Source organism: Oncorhynchus masou, chromosome 24, assembly GCF_036934945.1.
Source record: "Oncorhynchus masou masou isolate Uvic2021 chromosome 24, UVic_Omas_1.1, whole genome shotgun sequence".
NCBI classification, from domain to species: domain Eukaryota; kingdom Metazoa; phylum Chordata; class Actinopteri; order Salmoniformes; family Salmonidae; genus Oncorhynchus; species Oncorhynchus masou.
In genome coordinates this window covers 29219749-29232603 of record NC_088235.1, presented here as the reverse complement: position 1 = coordinate 29232603, position 12855 = coordinate 29219749, and the positions used below count along the sequence as shown (strand labels likewise).

The 12855-nt window shown below is 47.6% G+C and overlaps 1 protein-coding gene across 1 annotated transcript in view; it reads left to right on the top strand.

The window, feature by feature from the left end:
* Positions 1–12855, top strand: part of LOC135511589 (protein shisa-9-like) — a 46847-nt gene that overhangs the window by 18585 nt on the left and 15407 nt on the right. Inside the window, exon 3 of the mRNA XM_064933079.1 lies at positions 6549–6667. Within this exon, the coding sequence (XP_064789151.1) occupies positions 6549–6667 (119 nt within the window). The remainder of the gene's footprint in view (positions 1–6548; positions 6668–12855) is intronic.

Genomic DNA, 12855 nt, shown 5'->3' with positions numbered 1-12855 from the left:
ATGGGAGGAGGGATAATTGATTGCTACACAGCATTAGAAGATGCGTGTCTCACTCTTCTTGTTATTCGATACGATGTGCTTTCACCAAAAAGGATTAGCCATCATATAACGAACGCTCCGACGCAGGAAGTCTTATATAAGTGGCTATAGATATAGAGACTGTGTCCCAAATGACACCCTAATCCCTATACGGTGCACTAATTCTGACCACAGGCTCTGGTCAAAAGTTATGTACTATATAGGAAATAGGTTGCCATTTGGCATGCACACAGAGACTGTACTGTATGGAGGCAAGGCTAAATGTCATCAGTGATGCTCAATGCTTTTACCTTCCCTGCTGTCCAGGAGAAGGACGAGACGTAAGCCTATTGTTGCTCATTGACAGCAAGATGGTTGTGTCTTCCAAAACTGACTGACTCTTGAGATGTTATCATGAAGTTACTGGAATTTAAGTGGAAAGGAGGATTATGGTCTGTTTATCATCTTTATGGCCTTGAAGATACATTATTGATTTGATTATAGACAAACATAGTGTTGTTTACATGTTGCAGTCATAAATGAATGGGCAGTAATGATGAACATCCCTTGTTTAAATGTAGTCCCAGTTTCTTTACAGTATATCGCGTACTGATGGCCTATATCTACTTTATTGTAGTCATTTAATCCTAATTTACATCAAACACACGTTAGGCTAGTCATGTAAATTTAGGGTAAAACTTCCTCACTTAAGGTAACATCTCTCAATTAAATGTTTTATTTTTACCACATAGATGGAGCCTGTGATGGAAGTTAAACTTAGCTTCTAAAAATGCACTAAATGCCCAGAGATAAAAGCAGTTTTGCTGTAGATTAAAAATCCAAATCAGCAAGTTGTTCAGTAGCGAGCCAAACGAAAAGAGAACCAAGCCCTAGGCAGTCTCAGCTAGTGAGTCACAGACAACATGAGGTAGAGAGAGAGAGCGAGAGAGAGAGAGAGAGAGAGACAGTAATGTAGGTTTAGAAAGAGAAAGAAAGTAAAAGAGAGAAAGAGACAGATTCAGAGACTGACATGACAAAAGACTGAGAATGACAGAGATTGAGAGAGAAAGGAATATTTAGAGATTCAGGTGGCTTGAAAGAGGATACCTTTATTGGCTCAGTAGTTAAATGATTTGAGCACAATCTTTACTTAATTTTATTGGTACTACGCCCCATGTCTTCCTCCAATGCACACATAGAACCCCCGACGCCCCACATGTCTACAAAGTCCACCTGATGGCCGCAAAGTCCCCCTGACACTCCAGACGTCTGCAAAGTCCCCCTGACACCACAGACGTCTGCAAAGTCCTCCTGACGCCCCCACACGTCTGCAAAGTCCCCCTGACGCCCCCACACGTTTGCAAGGTCCCCCTGATGCCCCACACGTCTGCAAAGTCCCCCTGATGCCCCCACACGTCTGCAAAGCTTGCCTGACGCCCCAGACGTCTGCAAAGTCACCCTGACGCCCCCACACGTCTGCAAAGTACCCCTGACGCCCCACACGTCTGCAAAGTCCCCCTGACGCCTCACACGTCCCCCTGACGCCCCACACGTCTGCAAAGTCCCCATGACGCCCCACACGTCCCCCTGACGCCACACACGTCTGCAAAGCTTGCTTGATGCCCCAGACGCCTGCAAAGTCACCCTGATGACCCACACATCTGCAAAGCTTGCCTGACTCCCCAGACGTCTGCAAAGTCACCCTGACGCCGCCACACGTCTGCAAAGTCACCCTGACGCCCCCACACGTCTGCAAACTCACCCTGATGCCCCCACACGTCTGCAAAGTCCCCCTGACGCCCCCACACGTCTGCAAAGTCACCCTGACAACCCACACGTCTGCAAAGTCCCCATGATGACCCCACACGCCTGCAAAGTCCCCCTGATGCCCCACACGTCTGCAATGTCTGCCTGGCGCCCCACACGTCAGCAAAGTCCCCCTGACGCCCCCACACGTCTGCAAAGTCCCCCTGACGCCCCCACACGTCTGCAAAGTCCCCATGACGCCCCCACACATCTGCAAAGTCTGCCTGACGCCCCACACGTCTGCAAAGTCCCCCTGACGCCCCCACATGTCTGCAAAGTCCCCCTTATGCCCCCACATGTCTGCAAAGTCCCCCTGACGCCCCAAACATGTCTGCAAAGTCTGCCTGACGCCCCACACGTCTGCAAAGTCCCCCTGACGCCCCCAGACGTCTGCAAAGTCTGCCTGATGCCCCACATGTCTGCAAAGTCCCCCTGAAGCCCCACATGTCTGCAAAGTCCCCCTGACGCCCCAAACATGTCTGCAAAGTCTGCCTGACGCCCCACACGTCTGCAAAGTCCCCCTGACGCCCCCAGACGTCTGCAAAGTCTGCCTGATGCCCCACATGTCTGCAAAGTCCCCCTGAAGCCCCACACGTCTGCAAAGTCCCCCTGACGCCCCACACGTCTGCTAAGTCCCCCTGACGCCCCCACATGTCTGCAAAGTCCCCCTGACGCCCCACACGTCTGCTAAGTCCCCCTGACGCCCCCACATGTCTGCAAAGTCCCCCTGACGTCCCACACGTCTGCAAAGTCCCCCTGACGCCCCACATGTCTACAAAGTCCCCCTGACGCCCCACACGTCTGCTAAGTCCCCCTGACGCCCCCACATGTCTGCAAAGTCCCCCTGACGTCCCACACGTCTGCAAAGTCTGCCTGACGCCCACACGTCTGCAAAATCCCCATGACGCCCCACATGTCTGCAAAGTCCCCCTGACGTCCCACACGTCTGCTAAGTCCCCCTGACGCCCCCAGACGTCTGCAAAGTCTGCCTGACGCCCCACATGTCTGCAAAGTCCCCCTGACGCCCCCAGACGTCTGCAAAGTCCCCCTGACGCCCACACGTCTGCAAAGTCCCCCTGACGCCCCCACATGTCTGCAAAGTCCCCCTGATGCCCCCACATGTCTGCAAAGTCCCCCTGACGCCCCACACATGTCTGCAAAGTTTGCCTGACGCCCCACACGTCTGCAAAGTCTGCCTGACGCCCCACACGTCTGCAAAGTTTGCCTGACGCCCCAGATGTCTGCAAAGTCCCACTGACGCCCCACACGTCTGCAAAGTCCCCCTGACGCCCCACACGTCTGCTAAGTCCCCCTGACGCCCCACATGTCTACAAAGTCCCCCTGACGCCTACACGTCTGCTAAGTCCCCCTGATGCCCCCACACGTCTGCAAAGCTTGCCTGACGATCCAGACGTCTACAAAGTCACCCTGACGCCCCCACATGTCTGCAAAGTCACCCTGACGCCCCCCCATGTCTGCAAAGTCCCCCTGACGCCCCACACGTCTGCAATGTCCCCCTGACGCCCCACACGTCTGCAAAGTTCCCCTGACGCCCCACACGTCTGCAAAATCCCCATGACGCCCAACATGTCTGCAAAGTCCCCCTGACGTCCCACACGTCTGCTAAGTCCCCCTGACGCCCCACATGTCTGCAAAGTCTGCCTGATGCCCCACACGTCTGCAAAGTCCCCCTGACGCCCCACACGTCTGCAAAGTCCCCATGACGCCCCACATGTCTGCAAAGTCCCCCTGACGCCCCCACACTTCTGCAAAGTCCCCTGACGCCCACACGTCTGCAAAGTCCCCCTGATGCCCCCACATGTCTGCAAAGTCCCCCTGACGCCCCACACATGTCTGCAAAGTTTGCCTGACGCCCCACACGTCTGCAAAGTCTGCCTGACGCCCCCAGACGTCTGCAATGTCTGCCTGACGCCCCACACGTCTGCAAAGTCCCCCTGACGCCCCACACGTCTGCAAAGTTTGCCTGACGCCCCAGATGTCTGCAAAGTCCCCCTGACGCCCCACACGTCTGCAAAGTCCCCCTGACGCCCCACACGTCTGCTAAGTCCCCCTGACGCCCCCACATGTCTGCAAAGTCCCCCTGACGCCCCACACGTCTGCTAAGTCCCCCTGACGCCCCACATGTCTACAAAGTCCCCCTGACGCCCACACGTCTGCAAAGTCACCCTGACGCCCCCACACGTCTGCAAAGTCCCCCTGACGCCCCCACACGTCTGCAAAGTCTGCCTGACGCCCCACACGTCTGCAAAGTCCCCCTGACGCCCCACACGTCTGCTAAGTCCCCCTGACGCCCCACATGTCTACAAAGTCCCCCTGACGCCCACACGTCTGCAAAGTCCCCCTGACGCCCCCACACGTCTGCAAAGTCCCCCTGACGCCCCCACACGTCTGCAAAGTCTGCCTGACGCCTCCACATGTCTGCAAAGTCCTCCAGGCAATTCATCAGTTTGTAATATGTACACTACTGGTCAAAGTTTGGACACCTACTCATTCAAGGGTTTTTCTTTATTTTTACTATTTTCTACATTGTAGAATAATAGTGAAGACATCAAAACTATGAAATAACACATGGAATCATGTAGTAATCAAAAGAATGTTCAACAAATCAAAACATATTTTACATTTGAGATTCGTCAAGCAGCCACCCTTTGTCTTGATGACAGCTTTGCACACTCTTTGCCACAGCACTGAAGGAAGTGATTGAAAAAGCTTCTTCTAACTTCCCCAATGCACAAGTGGTTATCTCCACCCTGCCACCACGAAAAGTCTTCCACCCTGCTACCATACAGCAGGTAAACGCAAGTATATCCTGTGACTGTGCCTCAAAACCAAATATTTTCCTGGCCCACCAGTCCACCCTGGACTTGAACAGCCTTTATGACCAGGTCCACCTATACAAGGCAGCAGTGCCCACCTTCGCCCGGACTCTAAAAGACATCACTCTCAAATGCAGCCTCAACACTTCACACAGGAGCAACAGATCAATAGTCACCCCGCCCAGACCAGCGAGACACTCTCACAGACTTGTGAGACCCCCCCCCCACTGGACCTACACATAGAGGACCCACGCCGAGAGGACCTACATCCAGACCACAACACCACCAGCCACATACACACCCCCACCCCAACCAATCAACACCCCCAAGTCAATCATGCCCACACCCCATTTAGGCCCTCTCAGATCGTACCTATGCCCCTTCAGTCCACCCCATGCACCCCACCCCCGCAAAGAGGGCCTCAACATGGAAGTCACACATACGCCCAGGCTGTGGGCGGGCAAACACGCCCAACCCCCACTCTTACACTCGCCCAAGCCAACGGCATGTACCAGATGCTCAGCAGGCTCTGCTCACACTTACTGGCCTAAGGCCAAACCCCACGACCAACAGCATTGGACACTTTATGGAACACAAAGCCTTCAATATCTCATACTGGAATATCCAAGGCCTGAGGTCATCTGCCTTTGGAAACCTGGTATAGAGGAGATGGGCCCACTGGTTGCCCTCTAGGTTACAGAGAGCTGGTAGTCCCATCCACCAAACTACCAGGTGTAAAACAGGGAAGGGACTCAACTCAGGGGGTATGCTAATTTGATATAGATCAGACCTAAATCACTCCATTAAATTAATCAAAACAGGAACATTTTACATTTGGCTAGAAATTCAAAAGGAAATGTTCGTAACAGAGAAAAATGTCCTCCTGTGTGCTACCTATATCCCGCCACTAGAATCCCCATACTTTAAAGGAGAACCCTTTTTGGTTGCAGGGAGAAGAATAATTTTGGGTTCCATGTTGAACCCTTTCTAGAGAGGCTGAAGAACCCTTTTTTAAGATTGTACATATCTCTCTCCATACGATACATCTCCCTCAGCTGATCCCCATTCCGCTCTGCTCAGCGAGGGAGGGCAATTTACACCCTAGCACCCTCCCAACATTTAGACACATTCCTGGCACACAATGTACCGTACAGTGAACCACACTATTTGTTCAAGAAAGCCCTCCCAGGAGAGGACAGCCCTGGCCCCCCACACCTCCTGAGGCCTGGGTCCCTAACACACACACAAACACACACACGCATGCACGCACACACGCACACACGCACACACACACACACACACACACACACACACACACACACACACACACACACACACACACACACACACACACACACACACACACACACACACACACACACACACACACACACACGCACACACACACACACACACACACACAGAGAGATGATGTCTGTCACTGCAGCAGTGTGTTCCCTTACACACAGCTCAATGATGTGACAGTGTGTTTGGGGGGTATTTGTGACTGTGACAGTGTGTGTCTGATAAGATTACACGCAATTAAAATGGCCCATTTTCAGTGTTACTCTCACTCTTTCTCTCTGCAGATTATGTTGTCACACACTCAGCCCAATTCTTTGGCTCCGATCACTTTCTACCATGTTCCCCTGCAGTGTTGCTGCCCTTATTTTTGGCTTTGACTAAGCCTACAGCCACGCACAGTGGCTAAGGATGGGGCGCTATGGGGAGTTATTGGCCCAGGAGTTTAGGTGTAGTGCTTGGGTCGATTGCCTGTTACCACAGAATTGCTGTTTCAATCCCTGCTCCTCCTTAAATCCCCATACATGTAGAGAGTAATTCTAAATGGCTGAAGTCTAACTATAATGTTTGTTTGTCCATCTACAGGACCATAACAGAGCTTATGAAGCAACCCGGAGGAGAGGTGGGCTCAGTGGAAAGTACAATCACCAACCCCCCTATCGGAACCAACGGCATCTCAGCTAGGATGCTACGCAGCCGCAGCGGTAAACACAGCTACTCAGCACACAGACACATGCTAACACACTCCCTATGAATCAACGAAGTTGAGGGTTTCTCTTTGTTCCTCTGTGAAGAAAAACAAACCCAGCCAGAGCCCATTTTGCCATTGCTGTTTTAACCAGAGGCCCCTCTCTCTCATTGGAGGACGGGAGCTGGTTTCTCAAACTGTACTTTGGCCTGACAGGAACACCCAACAGCCCCTTCGCTTCTCTAGCATAACTAAAGTAACCAGACCAAACACTGCAGTTTCAGCACAGAGTTATACCATTAGTGTGTGGTTACAGGATGAGGCTCTATGGTGTACTTACAACCCTACACCCAAACGCTGTATGACCATTTGAGGAATTCAGAGAAACTCAGTCCATCGCATTACAGGATGATGAAATTATTCTCTAAGTGTATGACACGAGGTACAGCAACAGACACAACATGATTTCTGGAGCCCTCGTCTTTCAATGACCAGAGAAGTTGCATGCATTTGTACTCGTACTTCACTAGCATCCAGCTGGGTATACATCACAATATGCATGTAAACTCAGCAAAAAAAGAAATGTCCCTTTTTCAGGACCCTGTCTTTCAAAGATAATTCGTAAAAATCCAAAAAACTTCACAGATCTTCATTGTAAAGGGTTTAAACACTGTTTCCCATGCTTGTTCAATGAACCATAAACAATTAATGAACATGCACCTGTGGAACGGTTGTTAAGACACTAACAGCTTACAGACGGTGGCAATTAAGGCCCGAGTTATGAAAACTAAGGACACTAAAGAGGCCTTTCTACTGACTCTGAAAAAACACCAAAATAAAGATGCCCAGGGTCCCTGCTCATCTGTGTGAACGTGCCTTAGGCATGCTGCAAGGAGGCATGAGGACTGCAGATGTGGCCAGGGCAATAAATGGAAATGTCTGTACAATGAGACGCCTAAGACAGTTCTACAGGGAGACAGGACGGACAGCTGATCGTCCTCGCAGTGGCAAACCACGTGTAACAATACCTGCACAGGATTGGTACATCCGAACATCACACTTGCGGGACAGGTACAGGATGGCAACAACAACTGCACACCAGTTACACCAGGAACGCACAATCCCTACATCAGTGCTCAGACTATCCGCAATAGGCTGAGAGGCTGGACTGAGGGCTTGTTGGACTGTTGTAAGGCAGGTCCTCACCAGACATCATAGGCAATAACGTCACCTATGGGCACAAACTCACCATCACTGGACCAGGCAGGACTGGCAAAAAGTGCTCTTCACTGACGAGTGGCAGTTTTGTCTCACCAGGGGTGATGGTCGGATTCGCATTTATCGCCAAAGGAATGAGAGTTACACCGAGGCCTGTACTCTGGAGCGGGATCGATTTGGAGGTGGAGGGTCCGTCATGGTCTGGGGCGGTGTGTCACAGTATCATCGGACTGAGCTTGTTGTCATTGCAGGCAATCTCAACGCTGTGCGTTACAGGGAAGACATCCTCCTCCCTCATGTGGTACCCTTCCTGCAGGCTCATCCTGACATGACCCTCCAGTATGACAATGCCACCAGCCATACTGCTCATTGTGTGCGTGGTTTCCTGCAAGACAGGAATGTCAGTGTTCTGCCATGGCCAGCGAAGAACCCGGATCTCAATCCCATTAAGAGCGTCTGGGACCGGTTGGATCGAAGGGTGAGGGCTAGGGCCATTTCCATCCAGAAATGTCCGGGAACTTGCAGCAAGAACGGGCAAATCTGATGCAGTCCATGAGGAGGAGATGCACTGCAGTACTTAATGCAGCTGATGGCCACACCAGATATTGACTGTTACTTTTGACCCCCCCTTTGTTCAGGGACACATTATTCCATTTCTGTTTGTCACGTCTGTGGAACTTGTTCAGTTTATGCCTCAGTTGTTGAATCTTGTTATGTTCAGACAAATATTTACACATGTTAAGTTTGCTGAAAATTAACACAGTTGACAGTGAGAGGACATTTCTTTTTTGCTGAGTTTATGTGTGTGTAGCTACCGTAGAATAACAATTACTCATTCTAATTCTATGGTGTGTACACTGTGCTGATAGTGGCGTCAAGTTAACACAAAGCATGCCTTAGTGGTTGATAACATTAGTGAGACATTGATTTGGAGAATTCCTTGTCTGGTAGTGGGAAGAACAGATACTATACACATCAAGGAGATAAGGAGCTAGGGAAAGAGAAGGAAACCAGGGGCTTCTGTAAGTAGACCATGTGCACGGTACACATGGTAAACATCAATAGCAAAACTAGCAGCAATCACCAGCCTGGTCTCATAGAATAGACGTAACATAGGAAATGAAAATCTGTGACACTCACATTTGTATGATACGTTATGTTTGGTATGGTTACATAAGACAGAAGGTTACTTAAGCCAAAAATGAAAGGAGGGAGGTTGGTCGAGGAAGTTGGGTGGGCGTATAAAGCGAATGTCTTACAACCCAAATGTTGTGTGTTTCGAATCACATCATGCACAACTTCTGCATTTTAGCTAATTAGCAACTACTTACTACTTTTTTAGCTACTTTGCAACTACTTAGCATTTCAGCTTACCCTTCCCCTAACCCAAACCTTAACCCTAACCCCTAACCTTAACCCGTATCTTAACCCCTAACCCTAATCTTAACCTGTACCTTAACCCTAACCTTAACCGTAATCCCTGACCCCAGGCCTAGCTAAAGTTAGCCACTTAGCTAACATATAATACGCATTGTAATTTGTAACATATTGTATGAAAATGTATGAAGGACATCCAGATCCAGCTGTGTGTTTGTGTGTGTGTGAAGGGTGGAGGGGAGTGTTTGATCTAAGAGGGCCCCTACCTCTTCCCTTACCCCTCCAGCTGACTGTGCATCCATAGAATCAGAATAGATTAGAGAGAACACACACATCACCCAAAACCCCTTGTGGATATCAGACTATCTATAGAGTTCTCTGTAAACCCCCTCTAAACACAACACACACCAAAAAAAACACACATCACACACAATAAAACACACACAAACAAACACACATCAAGGATCTTCATTACTGTGTGTTGTGTGTTGTGTGTTGTGTGTTGAGGCATTGGCTGTAGCAGTAGAGATTGGACTTGGATCATTTGTGCAAATGCAGCTCAGAGGATTCCACACACACACACAGCGCTCTACCAGTCTTGAGGATTTGGGCCGTCAGTGATGTAGGATTTGCGGTAAGAACCGTAGACCCCACCATGCTCACCAATCCCTCTTTCTAAAGGATTTCAGTTTGACACAGTGGCGCATCTGGTTTACAGTTCTGTCACTGCTCTAATCTCAAACTGTCTCAGAGATATGGGATTGAAACAGTTGTCAGGCAACTTTAAAAGGTCTGGCTCTGAAGGTGTTGTTAAAACACTGTGGTATCAATAACCTCTGCCCCCTCAATTGACTGTTGAGGATCATCCATCTCTGTTTCTCACTTAGATGAGTGGGACATTACAGAACATTATGTTTCCAAACAGTATTGGCTTTTCCAGTGGGGAGGGAAAGAGATGATTTGGAAAAAGAAAGAGATGGTTTGGAAAAAGAAAGAGATGCTAAGGTAAAATGCAGCCATTTTTATCTCAATATCGAATCATTTCTTAATAACAATTATGTACCTTACTGTGATTGTGCTCATGTTGCGCATGTGGATTTTGTCTAGACAAGTTCCACCAGACAAGTTCATAAAATACCAAAACCAACTGTGAACCAACTTTATTAATTTGGGGACAGGTCAAAACAAGTACAGTATGAAACATTCATGGACATTTAGCTAGCTAGCGTGCTGTTGCTAGCTAGTTTGTCCTGGGATATAAACATTCGGTTGTTATTTTACCTGAAATGCATATGGTCCTATTTTTAGGTGGATCTTTTGGACCCATTTTGAGACACACAAAATAGTGTGTTCTCTACTCAGACAATTAATCCACAAAAAAAGGGGGAATCCTAGATGGTTTTTAGTTAGTTTTCTTTGATAAATCTCTCCTCGTTCATTCTTTTTCTTCCATGGATTTTTTTGGCAGTTGGCAACCAACTTTAAGGTGCATTACCGCAACCAACTGGACTGCTGTAACGGTTTACTTCTGTTGAAGGAGAGGTGGACCAAAATGCAGCGTGGTTATTTTTGTACATCTTTAATAAAGATGAAAATACACCAATCTACAAAACGTGGAAAAACCAAACCAGTCCTATCTGGTGCAACAAACACAAAGACAGGATCAATCACCCACAAAACCCAACACAAAACGGGCTACCTAAATATGGTTCCCAATCAGAGACAATGACTAACACCTGCCTCTGATTGAGAACCATATCAGGCCAAACATAGAAATAGACAAACCAGACACACAACATAGAATGCCCACCCAGCTCACGTCCTGACCAACACTAAAACAAGGAAAACACACACGAACGATGGTCAGAACGTGACAACTGCAGTGTGGACCTCGTTCATCTTTCAATCACCCACATGGGTATATGCTTGTAAAAAAACAATGAGTAGATGGGAGAAGGGGGATTTGTGGCGTGTAAAGCTTTAAAATAGAACAAAGTCCTATTTAAACACCTGGCTCCACAGATGCTGTTGACTCGTGTGAGCGGTTTGGATGAAAGGATTGAATGACATGGAAGTGAACATTTATTTTGCCAGGCTCGCACACGCAACGTGGGTGGTCTGGTCAGCATGTGAGTGGTGAAGGGAAAACTGAAAAATAGATGTTATTGGCAGAGAGGTTTGGAACTCGCTTTCTTATTGGTCTATTAACAAAATAATGTCAACAGGCAGACCAAAACTCCATCTGACCAAAACAGGCAGAAATTTCAGATTGTCTTTTCATACAGCTCTTACACTAAAAGGGCATTATCATAATTTTCCCAGTTTTACAGTATTATTCCAACTTCATAGGGTGTAAATATATAAAACACAGGACAATCCCGTTTTGGACTGCACTGGGCCTTTAATGTAAGAAAGAGATTTCCAAGAGAAAGAAAAGTACACAACTCCCAATGACCTAGTTATCAAACAATAGGGAACCATCAGGGAATCAGCATCACTCACAACACTCACCTCGCACTACCTCTCACTCAATAACTCTTTCTTTCTCTCTTCCATCCATCTTTCTCTGTCTCCTTCTATTCTGTCCATCTTTCTCAATTCAATTCAATTCAAGGGGCTTTATTGGCATGGGAAACATGTGTTAACATTGCCAAAGCAAGTGAGGTAGATAATATATAAAAGTGAAATAAACAATAAAAATTAACAGTAAACATTACACATACAGAAGTTTCAAAACAATAAAGACATTACAAAGGTCATATTATATATATATATATATATATATATATATATATATATATATATATATATATATATATATATACAGTGTTGTAACATTGTACAAATGGTTAAAGTACACAAGGGAAAATAAATAATCATAAATATGGGTTGTATTTACAATGCTGTTTGTTCTTCACTGGTTGCCCTTTTCTTGTGGCAACAGGTCACAAATCTTGCTCCTGTGATGGCACACTGTGGAATTTCACCCAATAGATATGGGAGTTTATCAAAATTGGATTTGTTTTTTTCGAATTATTTGTGGATCTGTGTAATCTGAGGGAAATATGTCTCTCTAATATGGTCATACATTGGGCAGGAGGTTAGGAAGTGCAGCTCAGTTTCCACCTCATTTTGTGTGCAGTGAGCACATAGCCTGTCTTCTCTTGAGAGCCATGTCTGCCTACGGCGGGCCTTTCTCAATTGCAAGGCTATGCTCACTGAGTCTGTACATAGTCAAAGCTTTTCTTAAGTTTGGGTCAGTCACAGTGGTCAGGTATTCTGCCACTGTGTACTCTCTGTTTAGGCCCAAATAGCATTCTAGTTTGCTCTGTTTTTTTGTTAATTCTTTCCAATGTGTCAAGTAATTATCTTTTTGTTTTCTCATGATTTGGTTGGGTCTAATTGTGCTACGGTACTGGGGCTCTGTGGGGTGTGTTTGTGTTTGTGAACAGAGCCCCAGGACCAGCTTGCTTAGGGGACTCTTCTCCAGGTTCATCTCTCTGTAGGTGATAACTTTGTTATGGAAGGTTTGGGAATCGCTTCCTTTCAGGTGGTTGTAGAATTTAACAGCTCTTTTCTGGATTTTGATAATTAGTGAGTATCGGCCTA